Here is a 14,780-nt window from a genome sequence, read left to right as displayed (position 1 = left end):
TATACGTTCTCATCCTAATCTTTATATATCAAAACTACTTTTCAAACAATCCATACTGTAGTGGCTGCCAGGTCGTCATTGTAAATAAGATTTTGTCCTTAATTGACTAGCCTGAATGAATAAAAGGTTCAATTAAAAGAAAGTAAACAGTAGACAGCTTTCACTGACAGTACGTCAAATATGTACATCTGCAGGCACTAAAACAGTTTCCTGTCATTTCTGGTCTTGGGTAAGTATTTCCTGGCCCTCCTGTCCACATCCTTTTTTACTTCCATTTTAGCTCATCGAAAAGGGTTGGATGACTTTGTCTGGACCCTGTTACCTGTCCAGAAAAATAAGTAATTAATTAGGAACGTTTTTTCTAGTCAGGACATGTGATTGGGGAAAAACCCCTGGAGTTTCACTTATACTGAACAAAAATATAAACATATAAACAAGTTTGTTTACATCCCTGTTAGTGAATTTGTTTATTATTTGTCAAGATAATCCATCCTCCTGACAGGTGTGGCATATCAAGAAGATGATTAATCACCATGATCATTACACAGATGCACCTTGTGCTGGGAACAATAAAAGGCCACTCTTAAATGTGCAGTTTTGTCAGACAACACAATCCTGCAGATGTCTCAAGTTTTGAGGGAGCATGCTGACTGCAGGAATGTCCGCCAGAGCTGTTGCCAGAGATTTCATGTTCAGGTCTCTACCATAAGCCGCCGACAAACATCCTTTTAGAGAATTTGGCAGTATGTCCCACCAGCCTCTCAACCGCAGACCATGTGTCACTGTCAGCCCAAGACCTCCACATCTGGCTTCTTCCCCCGCGGGATCATCTGAGACCAGCCACCTGGACAGCTGATGAAACTGAGGAGTATTTCTGTCTGAAATAAAGCCCTTTTATAGGGAAAAACTCATTCTGATTGGCTGGTTCTGGCTCCCCAGTGGGTGGGCCTGAGCCCTCCCAGGCCCACCCATGGCTGCACCCCTGCCCAGTCATGTGAAATCCACAGATTACATTTATTTCAATTGACTGATTTCCTTATATGAACTGTAGAAACATATTTTAAATTGTTGCATGTTACATTTATATTTTTGTTCAGTATAAATTACTTGACCTACAATGACCTGTCATTCAAAAGCCATGAGGGGAAGTCAAGTAGGACCCGTGGATAGGGTGTGAGGGTTTGGTTTTGGAACAAGGCCCAACTAGGACCCATGGATAGGGTGTGAGGGTTTGGTTTTGGAACAAGGCACAACTAGGACCCATGAATAGGGTGTGAGGGTTTGGTCTGGAATGGGGCCCTGGCCTTGGAGGCTAATACTGAGCTCTAGGGACTTCTTCATCTGATTGGCTGTCATCAACTTGTATAAACAGAATATTGGGAAACCATCCTTGACATACTAAATGATTTGAGGTTTCATGGAAAGTGAATACTGGATTGTGGCAACAACAAAAATATATAAAATGTTTTTTTGTCAAACTTGATATGATTTTGGTATATTTTTTTTTCACCACTGATGTTACACTTGACATTATAATATTTAACAATAATAAAAAGCATATCATTATATTTCAAACACTTTTCAAAATACAATACAATATATACTGTATGCATTGTTTCTTTTATCCAAACAACACCATTTAAAAAGGAAAAGCTCCATGTGGAATTACTGTATGTGTTGGATTTTGCAGCTCACGTTCAGTACAGCTGGTCCTATTGTTGTATTATACATGGTAGGTTACATTCACAATGAAAGAATATTGCCTGCACCCTAAATGACACCCTATTCCCTATGTCATGCACTACTTTTTACCACAGCCCATAGAGCTCTGGTCAGAAGTAGTACACTGTCCAAGGATTAGGGTGCCATTTAGGATGCATCCCATTGTCAATATTAGTCCTGGGTTTCTCATTTCATATTTCAAAGAAGGGCAACACCACCCTAGTACTATAACCTAAACCTACAGATACAGTTTTCTTACATGGTTTGAATGTCCACAGTCACCAAACAACCAGAATGCAACTAAGTGAGTGAATGTACAGACATGCTTTGTCTAGTTCATATGAAGACCATTTAAGCACCTGTTGCTTTATCTAGTCTAGGTTCTGTTACTTTATCTAGTCTAGGTCCTGTTACTTTATCTAGTCCAGGTCCTGTTACTTTATCTAGTCTTGGTCCTGTTTCTTTATCTAGTCCAGGTTCTGTTGCTTTATCTAGTCTAGGTCCTGTTACTTTATCTAGTCCAGGTCCTGTTACTTTATCTAGTCTAGGTCCTGTTTATTTATCTAGTCTAGGTCCTGTTGCTTTATCTAGTCTAGGTCCTGTTACTTTATCTAGTCCAGGTCCTGTTACTTTATCTAGTCTAGGTCCTGTTTCTTTATCTAGTCCAGGTCCTGTTACTTTATCTAGTCTAGGTCCTGTTTCTTTATCTAGTCTAGGTCCTGTTGCTTTATCTAGTCTAGGTCCTGTTACTTTATCTAGTCCAGGTCCTGTTACTTTATCTAGTCTAGGTCCTGTTGCTTTATCTAGTCTAGGTCCTGTTACTTTATCTAGTCCAGGTCCTGTTACTTTATCTAGTCTAGGTCCTGTTTCTTTATCTAGTCTAGGTCCTGTTTCTTTATCTAGTCCAGGTCCTGTTGCTTTATCTAGTCTAGGTCCTGTTACTTTATCTAGTCCAGGTCCTGTTACTTTATCTAGTCCAGGTCCTGTTACTTTATATAGTCCAGGTCCTGTTACTTTATCTAGTCCAGGTCCTGTTACTTTATCTAGTCTAGGTCCTGTTACTTTATCTAGTCTAGGTCCTGTTACTTTATCTAGTCTAGGTCCTGTTACTTTATCTAGTCCAGGTCCTGTTACTTTATCTAGTCTAGGTCCTGTTACTTTATCTAGTCTAGGTCCTGTTACTTTATCTAGTCCAGGTCCTGTTACTTTATCTAGTCTTGGTCCTGTTTCTTTATCTAGTCCAGGTTCTGTTGCTTTATCTAGTCTAGGTCCTGTTACTTTATCTAGTCCAGGTCCTGTTACTTTATCTAGTCTAGGTCCTGTTTATTTATCTAGTCTAGGTCCTGTTGCTTTATCTAGTCTAGGTCCTGTTACTTTATCTAGTCCAGTTCCTGTTACTTTATCTAGTCTAGGTCCTGTTTCTTTATCTAGTCCAGGTCCTGTTACTTTATCTAGTCTAGGTCCTGTTTCTTTATCTAGTCTAGGTCCTGTTGCTTTATCTAGTCTAGGTCCTGTTACTTTATCTAGTCCAGGTCCTGTTACTTTATCTAGTCTAGGTCCTGTTGCTTTATCTAGTCTAGGTCCTGTTACTTTATCTAGTCCAGGTCCTGTTACTTTATCTAGTCTAGGTCCTGTTTCTTTATCTAGTCTAGGTCCTGTTTCTTTATCTAGTCCAGGTCCTGTTGCTTTATCTAGTCTAGGTCCTGTTACTTTATCTAGTCCAGGTCCTGTTACTTTATCTAGTCCAGGTCCTGTTACTTTATATAGTCCAGGTCCTGTTACTTTATCTAGTCTAGGTCCTGTTACTTTATCTAGTCTAGGTCCTGTTACTTTATCTAGTCTAGGTCCTGTTACTTTATCTAGTCTAGGTCCTGTTACTTTATCTAGTCCAGGTCCTGTTACTTTATCTAGTCTAGGTCCTGTTACTTTATCTAGTCCAGGTCCTGTTACTTTATCTAGTCTAGGTCCTGTTACTTTATCTAGTCCAGGTCCTGTTGCTTTATCTAGTCTAGGTCCTGTTACTTTATCTAGTTTAGGTCCTGTTGCTTTATCTAGTCCAGGTCCTGTTACTTTATCTAGTCCAGGTCCTGTTACTTTATCTAGTCTAGGTCCTGTTACTTCATCTAGTCCAGGTCCTGTTACTTTATCTAGTTTAGGTCCTGTTGCTTTATCTAGTCCAGGTCCTGTTACTTCATCTAGTCCAGGTCCTGTTACTTTATCTAGTCTAGGTCCTGTTACTTTATCTAGTCCAGGTCCTGTTACTTCATCTAGTCCAGGTCCTGTTACTTTATCTAGTCTAGGTCCTGTTACTTTATCTAGTCTAGGTCCTGTTACTTCATCTAGTCCAGGTCCTGTTACTTTATCTAGTCTAGGTCCTGTTACTTTATCTAGTCTAGGTCCTGTTACTTCATCTAGTCCAGGTCCTGTTACTTTATCTAGTCTAGGTCCTGTTACTTTATCTAGTCTAGGTCCTGTTACTTCATCTAGTCCAGGTCCTGTTACTTTATCTAGTCCAGGTCCTGTTACTTTATCTAGTCTAGGTCCTGTTACTTTATCTAGTCTAGGTCATTGTATGACATGTTTTATGATATCTATGTATACAACTGTTTTACACTGGGGACAATAAAGATCTATTGAGTTAAAATTGACAATAAAGATATATTGACATTGAAATGGATGTGTTCACAGTGTAATATGTCTAATCTATGTCTAACTCAAACAAATATGATCTGTCTCTACATCTGAAAGCTATGATGTCACACCCTGACCTTAGTTATCTTTGTTGTCTTTATTATTTTGGTTAGGTCAGTGTGTGACGAGGGTTGTATGTGTAGTTTTTGTATTGTCTAGGGTGTTTTGTATGTCTAGGGGTTTTTGTATGTCTAGGGTTTTTTGTATATCTAGAGTTGTTTATATATCTAGGTGTTTATATGTCTATGGTATGTCTATGGTAGCCTAGATTGGGGGCGGCAGGGTAGCCTAGTGGTTAGAGCGTTGGACTAGTAACCGGAAGGTTGCGAGTTCAAACCCCCGAGCTGACAAGGTACAAATCTGTCGTTCTGCCCCTGAACAGGCAGTTAACCCACTGTTCCCAGGCCGTCATTGAAAATAAGAATTTGTTCTTAACTGACTTGCCTGGTTAAATAAAGGTAAAAAAAAAAAAAAAAAAAAAAAAAAAAAAAAAAAAAAAAAAAAAAAATCAGAGGCAGATGTTTATCGTTGTCTCTGATTGGGGACCATATTTATGTAGCCATAGTCCTAGGGTATTTTGTGGGTTGTTGTTTATGTGTAGTTGCATGTCAGCACTAGTTTATAGTGTCAAGTTAGTTTGTCTAAGTGTTCTTTGTTTTAATAAAAGAAGACTGTATTCTGATCAAGCTGCGCCTTGGTCTCCTGGTTACGAGGACCGTGACAGAGGAGTGCTCTTAAAACATACAGTTTATCTGGGTGCAAAGTTGATTCGAATCATAATACTTTGCATCACACAACATACATGATTCATAAAGGCTCTGCGTCCCAAATACCACCGTAGCGGTATTCTGTATTTAGTGCACCATTTTTTTACCAGAACCTTATGTGTCTAAATAGGGAATATGGTGCCGTTTGGGATGCACCCTGAGTGTTGTAGGGAGTCAAAGTGTAATTTTTTAGATTTACTGGCCAAAATTGAAAGCAGTACTGTAAGACGATGCTTCACGCAATCAAGGCACTTTGAACATGGTTAGTGGGCTCCTTGGGACGTCCCTACCCTGAGGATAATTTTTCTCCGCTCTGTTGAACATCTTGAACAGTGGCCATCTTGAATTGATTCTGTTTGGCTGTTTCCTGACAAAACCTCCAACCGATCATCAATCTTCATCAGGCTGTGTGTGCAACATGTTTTTGTCAAATTAACAAGTGGCTTGGTTTACTTCTCAAAGTAAGTCAATGTCTCTCTTGATATCTGGATTAAAATACAATAATAACACACATAAAGACACAAAAAGAAAGTTAAGATATTCTTCTATGAACTGGGAACTTTGGTCTCCTTCTCGCGTCACACTGGTCCATCATACAAGCCCACAACCCCTCTAGGATGCGTCCCAAGTGGGATCCCGTTCCCTATGTAGTGGACTATACAGCTAATAGGGTGCCATTTGGGACACAGCCCCAACCGACCCCTTCCCCCTACCCCTCGCTCTTGGGCTTGATAAGGTGTCCATTGAAGGTGATGTAGGTATCAAAGTCATCGCTGAAGATGGCGTTCTCCCTCTCTCCTTTGAACAGCCGGACCCACACCTGGTCCTCTCTCTCCAGCTCTAGCATCAGGCTCTGGCTCTGCATGATGCTCCGGTCACTGGACTGGGCGTACAGGATCACCACCTCTCTCTCGTTATGCATCACGTGCACGTACGTCTCCTTCTGGTTCCACGTGTGCACGTTCAGGCTGAAGTAGTAGATTCCCGGCACGTAGCAGTAGAACTTGCCGGTGAACATGTTGAAGTGTCCGTAGAGGTTGACGAGCTCAGTGTCGAACACTAAGGTCTGGTAGTAGTCGTTGGAGTGGATGGCCTTCTTGCGGCCCACGGAGAAGGCAGCGTACTGGACCTTGCAGGGGTCACCCGGGGTCCCTATGCTCCCCTTGGTGCCCTTGATGCCATTGGGCCCACGAGGGCCGGACTGGCCGGACTTGCCAGATTTACCGTAGGGTCCTCGCTGGCCGCTGTCCCCCTTCTCACCTAGAGAAGGACAAAGTAGAAATGATAGAAATGACCTCAGGTCAGTTGCTGGTCACAATGGTTTCCCCCGCGTATCTGTACTCAAGTAACTGACGATTAGGATTTTGCCACATACAACGTGGCAGATACAAATACCCACAGCTGTTATCCCCTCTCCTAACCCACTGGTTTCAAAACTAGTTTTGGCCCAAAGCCTGTTACATTCTTTTGGAGTGGGCGTTGTTTTAAAACTGCATATTTCCCAGCAGGCTTTTCGAATTAATGTGAGAGATACCTACCCATGATTGTGTTTGTCAGTGACAGAGATATGATTGTTGCATTCAATACCTCTCATTGCTAAAGTCTTCACCAAATAACTGCCTCAGTGGTTGAATGAGAAATATACTCTTTATGACCAGTTGTGGCATATAGTGATCCTGTGGTCTGAAAATCATCACTTATGGGCCACATCAGACTTGTAAATCACAATATGCTGGTTTGAAAAGTGATCAGTATTTCCTAGAGATGGGGAAATCAAACTTCCTAAAGCATTGAGCATTTTCAGCCAATTGTGTCAAAAATAGGTCAAGTATTCAAGACGTTGATCAAACGCTAACTGCAGACCCATTTGCTATGTAGTAGTATCTGTGGCATCACCTACCTTTGAGGATGGTTATGTTGATCTGTGGCACCGCCTGGTTCTGTGGGTAGAGTTGTGGGTACTGGGGGTTGGCAGACTGAGTACGGACCTCTTCTCCAGGGTCACAGCACCGCTGACACTCTTTACCCCTCACCTCGCTAGCAGAGAAAACAACGTAAACGGACACAACCCCAAATGGCACCCCAACTCCCTATTTAGTGCATCACTCTTGACCAGGGCCAAAAGTAGCGCACCATATAGGGACCCTGGTCAAGAGAAGTGTACTATATAGGGACCCTGGTCAAGAGAAGTGCTCTATATAGGGACCCTGGTTAAGAGAAGTCTAATGCACTACATATACATAGGGAATAGGGTGCCACTTGGAGGGGTATTATTAGGTAGTATGTTGTATAGCAGTAATACCTGGCATCTCTGTGGTAGTCCCAGGTGTCTGGCCTGGCATCTCTGTGGTAGTCCCAGGTGTCTGGCCTGGCATCTCTGTGGTAGTCCCTGGTGTCTGTCCTGGAGTCTGTACTCTCTCTGTCCCTGTCTCTGTTCTGGCCTTGTTCCTGGTCGTATGGGGTCCGGTAGGGTTCACCTGACTCCACCAAAATAAGCAGCACCACCCACGCACACAGGGAAGAGGGTGGAGGCCCACCACCCACTTTCATCTTCAGGAAATAGGAAACAGGAAGTGACATCGGTCATGATCAGGAAGTGATTGAGCTCATAGGGTGAGGAATGGTCATCACTAGTTACCACAACAGCAAAGTATTATGGCTAAACCCCACCTATTTCTAAAACTACTCTTCCTCAAAATCGGATTTTAAAACTACCCGAACCACACTGCTAACCTTATGCCTAACCCTAACTTTTAGTTTTCATGAATTTTTACAATATAGCCAATTTTGACTTTGTGGCTGTGGTAACTAGTGAGAAGAGAGGATGCGAGGAATCAATGAAAATACAATTGAGATTCACCCGTAGATGTTGTTAATAATGGTTGTTTTTGGGACTCTAGATTTACTATGAATGGCTCTCTTTCTCTGGGAGAGTGGTTACTACATAACGGGCCAAGTTGGGGAAGGACCCAGTGTCTCTGGAGACAGAATGGTTTGCCCTGCTGCTGTAATGTATTTGTGGGATAAACCAAATGTCTAGGATGGTGATGACACCTCGTTATGACAACATCAGAGCGTGCGTCTCAAATGTCACCCTACTACCTACAGTATATGTTTCACCAGGGCTCCGGACAAAAGTAGTGCACTATGTAGGGAATAGGGTGCCATTTGAGATGGAGACAGACTCTGAGTAAAACTGTTAATCAGTGTAAAAAACAACACTCAAAACATTTTTTTGAACTAACTCATTTCACACATTAGACTAACTCATTTCACACATTAGACGAACTCATTTCACACATTAGATGAACTCATTTCACACATTAGACTAACTCATTTCACACATTAGACTAACTCATTTCACACATTAGACTAACTCATTTCACACATTAGACTAACTCATTTCACACATTAGACTAACTCATTTCACACATTAGACTAACACCCAAATGGCAGCCGCCTAACCAATTGTGCTATTATGTGTTTTTTTATCACGTTATTTGTAACTTATTTTGTACTTAATGTTTCTGCCACCGTATCTTACGGCAAAAAAAGAGCTTCTGGATATCAGGACAGCGATCACTCACCACGGATTAGACAAAGAGCTTCTGATATCAGGACAGCGATCACTCACCTCGGATTAGACAAAGAGCTTCTGGATATCAGGACAGCGATCACTCACCTCGGATTAGACAAAGAGCTTCTGGATATCAGGACAGCGATCACTCACCTCGGATTAGACAAAGAGCTTCTGATATCAGGACAGCGATCACTCACCACGGATTAGACAAAGAGTTTCTGGATATCAGGACAGCGATCACTCACCTCTGATTAGACAAAGAGCTTCTAGATATCAGGACAGCGATCACTCACCTCGGATTAGACAAAGAGCTTCTGGATATCAGGACAGCGATCACTCACCACTGATTAGACAAAGAGCTTCTAGATATCAAGACAGCGATCACTCACCACGGATTAGACAAGGGTTTTTCATTCAACAAGCAGGACGCACGGGATATACTGCTAACAGCCGACAAGGCCGATATCCCCGTTATTCACAAGAGGGAAGAGATGCAGGTACAGAGGACACAGAGCGGGGTGCCTCGTAAGGCTCCGCAGAAGGCGAGTGGGAAAGCTGCCGTTACCATCAATTTTACTCGCCAACTTACAATCATTGGACAATAAAATAGACGAGGTATGATCACAAATATCCTATCAACGGGACATCAAAAACTGTAACATCTTATGTTTCACAGAATCGTGGCTGAATGATGACATGGATATTCAGCTAGCAGGATATACGATATACGAGTATCTTATGATAAACTGTAGACCACACTATTTGCCAAGAGAGATTTCAGCTATACTTTTCGTGGCTGTTTATTTACCACCACAGGCGGATGCTGGCACTAAGACCGCACTCAGTCAGCTGTATAAGGAAATAAGCAAACAGGAAACCACTCACCCAGAGGCGGCGCTCCTAGTGGCCGGAGACTTTAATGCAGGGAAACTTTAATCAGTTTTACCTAATCTCTATCAACATGTTAAATGCGCAACCAGACAGAAAACAATTCTAGATCACCTGTACTCCACACACAGAGACGCGTACAAAGCTCTCCCTAACCCTCCATTTGGTAAATCTGACCACAATTCTGTCCTCCTGATTCCTGCTTACAAGCAAAAATTAAAGCAGGAAGCACCAGTGACTCGGTCTATAAAAAAGTGGTCAGATGAAGCAGATACTAACCTACAGAACTGTTTTGCTATAAAAGACTAGAACATGTTCCGGGATTCTTCAGATTGCATTGAGGAGTACAAAACATCAGTCACTGACTTTATCAATAAGTGCATCGAGGACGTCGTCCCCACAGTGACTGTACGTACATACCCCAACATGTAGCCATGGATTTCAGGCAACATTCGCACTAAACTAAAGGGTAGAGCTGCCGCTTTCAAGGTGCGGAACTCTAACCCGGAAGCTCATAAGAAATCTTGCTATGCCCTCCAACAAACCATCAACCAGACAAAGCGCCAATACAGGGCTAAGATTGAATTGTACAACACCGGCTCCAACGCTTGTCTTATGTGGCAGGGCTTGCAAACGATTACAGACTACATAGGGAAGCACAGCCGCGAGCTGCACAGTGACACAAGCCTACCAGACAAGCTAAATCTCTTCTATGCTCGCTTCGAGGCGATCACGCTCTCCGTAGCCGATGTGAGTAAGACCTTTAAACAGGTCAACATTCACAAGGCCTGCGTTGACAGACGGATTACCAGGACATGTGCTCCGGGCATGTGCTGACCACCTGGCAGGTGTCTTCCCTGAAATTTTCAACATGTCCCTGATTGAGTCTGTAATACCAACATGTTTCAAGCAGACCACCATAGTCCCTGTGCCCAAGAACACAAAGGCAACCTGCCTAAATTACTACAGACCCGTAGCACTCACATCCATAGCCATGAAGTGCTTTGAAAGGCTGTAATGGCTCACATCAACACCATTATCCCAGAAACCCTAGACCCACTCCAATTCCCATACCGCCCAAACAGATCCACAGATGACGCAATCTCTATTGCACTCCACACTGCCCATTTCCACCTGGACAAAAGGAACATCTACGTGAGAATGCTATTAGTTGACTACAGCTCAGCGTTCAACACCATAGTACCCTCAAAGCTCATCACTAAGCTAAGGATCCCTCTGCAACTGGATCCTAGACTTCCTGACGGGCCGCCCCCAGGTGGTGAGGGTAGGTAGCAACACATCTGCCACACTTATCCTCAACATTGGAGCCTCTCAGGGGTGCGTGCTCAGTCCCCTCCTGTGCTCCCTGTTCACCCACGACTGCGTGGCCAGGCACGACTCCAACACTATCATTAAGTTTGCAGCTGACACAAAAGTGGTAGGCCATATCACCAACAACTACAAGACAGCCTATAAGGAGGAGGTCAGAGACCTGGCCGGGTGGTGCCAGAATAACAGCCTATCCCTCAATGTAAGCAAGACTAAGGAGATGATTGTAGAATACAGGATAAGGAGGACCAAGCACGCCCCCAGCCCATACGGGGCTGTAGTGGAGCAGGTTGAGAGCTTCAAGTTCCTTGGTGTCCACATCACCAACAAACTATAATGGTCCAAACACACCTAGACAGTCGTGAAGAGGGCACGACAAAGCCTATTCCCCTTCAGGAAACTAAAAAGATTTGGCATGGGTCCTCAGATCCTCAAAAAGTTCTACAGCTGCAACATCGAGAGCACTGGTTGCATCACTGCCTGGTACGGCAACTGCTCGGCCTCCGACCGCAAGGCACTACAGAGGGTAGTGCGTACGTACCAGTACATCACTGGGGCCAAGCAACATGTTTCAAGCAGACCACCATAGTCCCTGTGCCCAAGAACACAAAGGCAACCTGCCTAAATTACTACAGACCCGTAGCACTCACATCCATAGCCATGAAGTGCTTTGAAAGGCTGGTAATGGCTCACATCAACACCATTATCCAGGAACTCTACACCAGGCGGTGTCAGAGGAAGGCCCTAAAAATTGTCAAGGACCCCAGCCACCCCAGTCATGGACTGTTCTCTCTACTACCGCATGGAAAGCGGTACCGGAGTGCCAAGTCTAGGACAAAAAGGCTTCTCAACAGTTTTTACCCCCAAGCCAAAAGAGTCCTGAACAGGTAATCAAATGGCTACCCGGACTATTTGCATTGTGTGCCCCCCAACCCCTATTTTACGCTGCTGATACTCTCTGTTTATCATACATGCATAGTCACTTTAACCATACCTCATGTAGTACTACCTCAATCAGCCCGACTAACCGGTGCCTGTATATAGCCTCTCGACTGTATATAGCCTCTCTACTGTATATAGCCTCTCTACTGTATATAGTCTCGCTACTGTATATAACCTCGCTACTGTATATAGCCTCTCTACTGTATATAGCCTCTCTACTGTATATAGCCTCTCTACTGTATACAGTCTCGCTACTGTATATAACCTCTCTACTGTATATAGCCTCTCTACTGTATATAGCCTCTCTACTGTATATAGCCTCTCTACTGTATATAGTCTCGCTACTGTATATAGCCTCTATACTTTATATAGCCTCTCTACTGTATATAGCCTCTCTACTGTATATAGCCTCTATACTGTATGTAGCCTCTCTACTGTATATAGCCTCACTGCTGTATATAGCCTCTCTACTGTATATAGCCTCTCTACTGTATATAGCCTCTCTACTGTATATAGTCTCGCTACTGTATATAGCCTCACTACTGTATATAGCCTCTCTACTGTATATAGCCTCTCTACTGTATATAGCCTCTCTACTGTATATAGTCTCGCTACTGTATATAGCCTCACTACTGTATATAGCCTCTCTACTGTATATAGCCTCTCTACTGTATATAGCCTCTCTACTGTATATAGTCTCGCTACTGTATATAGCCTCACTACTGTATATAGCCTCTCTACTGTATATAGCCTCTCTACTGTATATAGCCTCTCTACTGTATATAGCCTCGCTGCTATTCATTTTTCTTTGTCTTTTTACTGTTGTTTTTTCGTTTCTTTTTACTTATCTATTGTCAACCTAATACAATTTTTTTTACTTAAAAATTGCACTGTTGGTTAGGGCCTGTAAGTAAGCATTTCATTGTATTCGGCGCATGTGACAAATAAACGTTGATTTGAGTTGATTTGACTAACTCAAGAGAAATTATGCTGGAGAATTTGATGATCTTTGCACGTCTTTAAGGTATTGATAACATTACTCCCTTGAACCGCCCTGACGATCAGATATGTTTTGAAGATCAAAGGTCAAGTTAATAAAGGTCACTGCTCTCTCTCCCTGAAGAAGTGTGAGAGGAATGTTATGTTTGGGGCGGCAGGGTAGCCTAGTGGTTTGAACGTTGAACTAGTAACCGGAAGGTTGCAAGTTCAAACCCCCGAGCTGACAAGGAACAAATCTGTCATTCTGCCCTTGAACAGGTAGTTAACCCACTGTTCCTAGGCCATCATTGAAAATAAGAATTTGTTTTTAACTGACTTGCCTAGTAATATTTTTAAAAATTACTCTTCAGATCAGGACTAAAGTATAAGAGAGAGTCAGCTGACTGATGGTGTATGAGATGTTGTTTTCACATAAGGACCAGGAGGAATGTGCAGCACTGGCCCAAAGACCTATATGAACAATTTGATGCCTGTCAGCTAATGTTCTGAAATTACATGGCAAGTGTTTTATGTCCACATGGCTCCTAGCATTTCGTTTTTTTGGTCTCTCTCAGTGTTTGTGTCTTTCTGTCTGCTTCTATTATGAATCTCCTCTGGGAATAATCAAAGTACTTATTAACCTTTCAGTGCACTGGTAGGGCTTGATTGTGTTTCTTCTCCAATTAGGAGATCGTATCACCCTAAAGTCTATAATCACCATTAACTCTCCTCTCTCCGTATCAAGGTAATTACTAGCATCACAGCAGTTATTAACCTGTTTTAGGTCATCAGGCTGAGACCCGATAAAACAGTGTTCCTGTCAGGTAGACTCCCTCTCCAGCCTCTAGGTCATCAGGCTGAGACCAGATAAAACAGCACCCAGACTTGACCATTGAGCAAAAGCCTGTGCTGTCTAGCATATCTGTGAACCAATGTGGTGGTAAATCAAACAAACACTACCGTACGTCCCACATGGCACCCTATTCCCCATATAGTGCACTAGTTTAGATCAGAGCCCTATTCCCTACATAGTGCACTAGTTTAGATCAGAGCCCTATGCCCCATATAGTGCACTAGTTTAGATCAGAGCCCTATTCCCTACATAGTGCACTAGTTTAGATCAGAGCCCTATTCCCTACATAGTGCACTAGTTTAGATCAGAGCCCTATGCCCCATATAGTGCACTAGTTTAGATCAGAGCCCTATTCCCCATATAGTGCACTAGTTTAGATCAGAGCCCTATTCCCTACATAGTGCACTAGGTTAGATCAGAGCCCTATTCCCTACATAGTGCACTAGTTTAGATCAGAGCCCTATGCCCCATATAGTGCACTAGTTTAGATCAGAGCCCTATTCCCCATATAGTGCACTAGTTTAGATCAGAGCCCTATTCCCTACATAGTGCACTAGTTTAGATCAGAGCCCTATTCCCTACATAGTGCACTAGTTTAGATCAGAGCCCTATTCCCTACATAGTGCACTAGTTTAGATCAGAGCCCTATGCCCCATATAGTGCACTAGTTTAGATCAGAGCCCTATGCCCCATATAGTGCACTAGTTTAGATCAGAGCCCTATGCCCCATATAGTGCACTAGTTTAGATCAGAGCCCTATGCCCCATATAGTGCACTAGTTTAGATCAGAGCCCTATGCCCCATATAGTGCACTAGTTTAGATCAGAGCCCTATTCTTTACATAGTGCACTAGTTTAAATCAGAGCCCTATTCCTTACATAGTGCAGTACAGACTAGAAAGGGAATAATTTGCCATTTGGAACGCAGGACAGACAGAGTGTAACGATCTTCATCTGAGGAACAGGAAAGATCGGACCAAACCGCAGCGTGGTAAGTGTCTGTGTTAATTTAGTATAACTGAACACGAAAT

At 42.9% G+C, this 14,780-nt stretch overlaps 1 protein-coding gene across 1 annotated transcript in view; it reads right to left on the bottom strand.

The window, feature by feature from the left end:
- Positions 1 to 5,501: 5,501 nt before the first annotated feature.
- The window catches only part of LOC139375715 (complement C1q tumor necrosis factor-related protein 1-like), a 15,046-nt gene continuing 5,767 nt past the window's right edge, over positions 5,502 to 14,780 (bottom strand). The window contains exons 2-4 of the mRNA XM_071117525.1: positions 7,483 to 7,730; positions 7,081 to 7,217; positions 5,502 to 6,440 (exon numbers count right to left, since the gene is read on the bottom strand). Coding sequence (XP_070973626.1) covers positions 5,890 to 6,440; positions 7,081 to 7,217; positions 7,483 to 7,730 — 936 coding nt within the window. The 3' untranslated portion in view covers positions 5,502 to 5,889. The remainder of the gene's footprint in view (positions 6,441 to 7,080; positions 7,218 to 7,482; positions 7,731 to 14,780) is intronic.

This window comes from Oncorhynchus clarkii, chromosome 20, assembly GCF_045791955.1.
Source record: "Oncorhynchus clarkii lewisi isolate Uvic-CL-2024 chromosome 20, UVic_Ocla_1.0, whole genome shotgun sequence".
Taxonomy (NCBI): domain Eukaryota; kingdom Metazoa; phylum Chordata; class Actinopteri; order Salmoniformes; family Salmonidae; genus Oncorhynchus; species Oncorhynchus clarkii.
The sequence above is the reverse complement of the archived record's forward strand: the minus strand, read 5'-3'. Positions and strand labels throughout refer to the sequence as shown.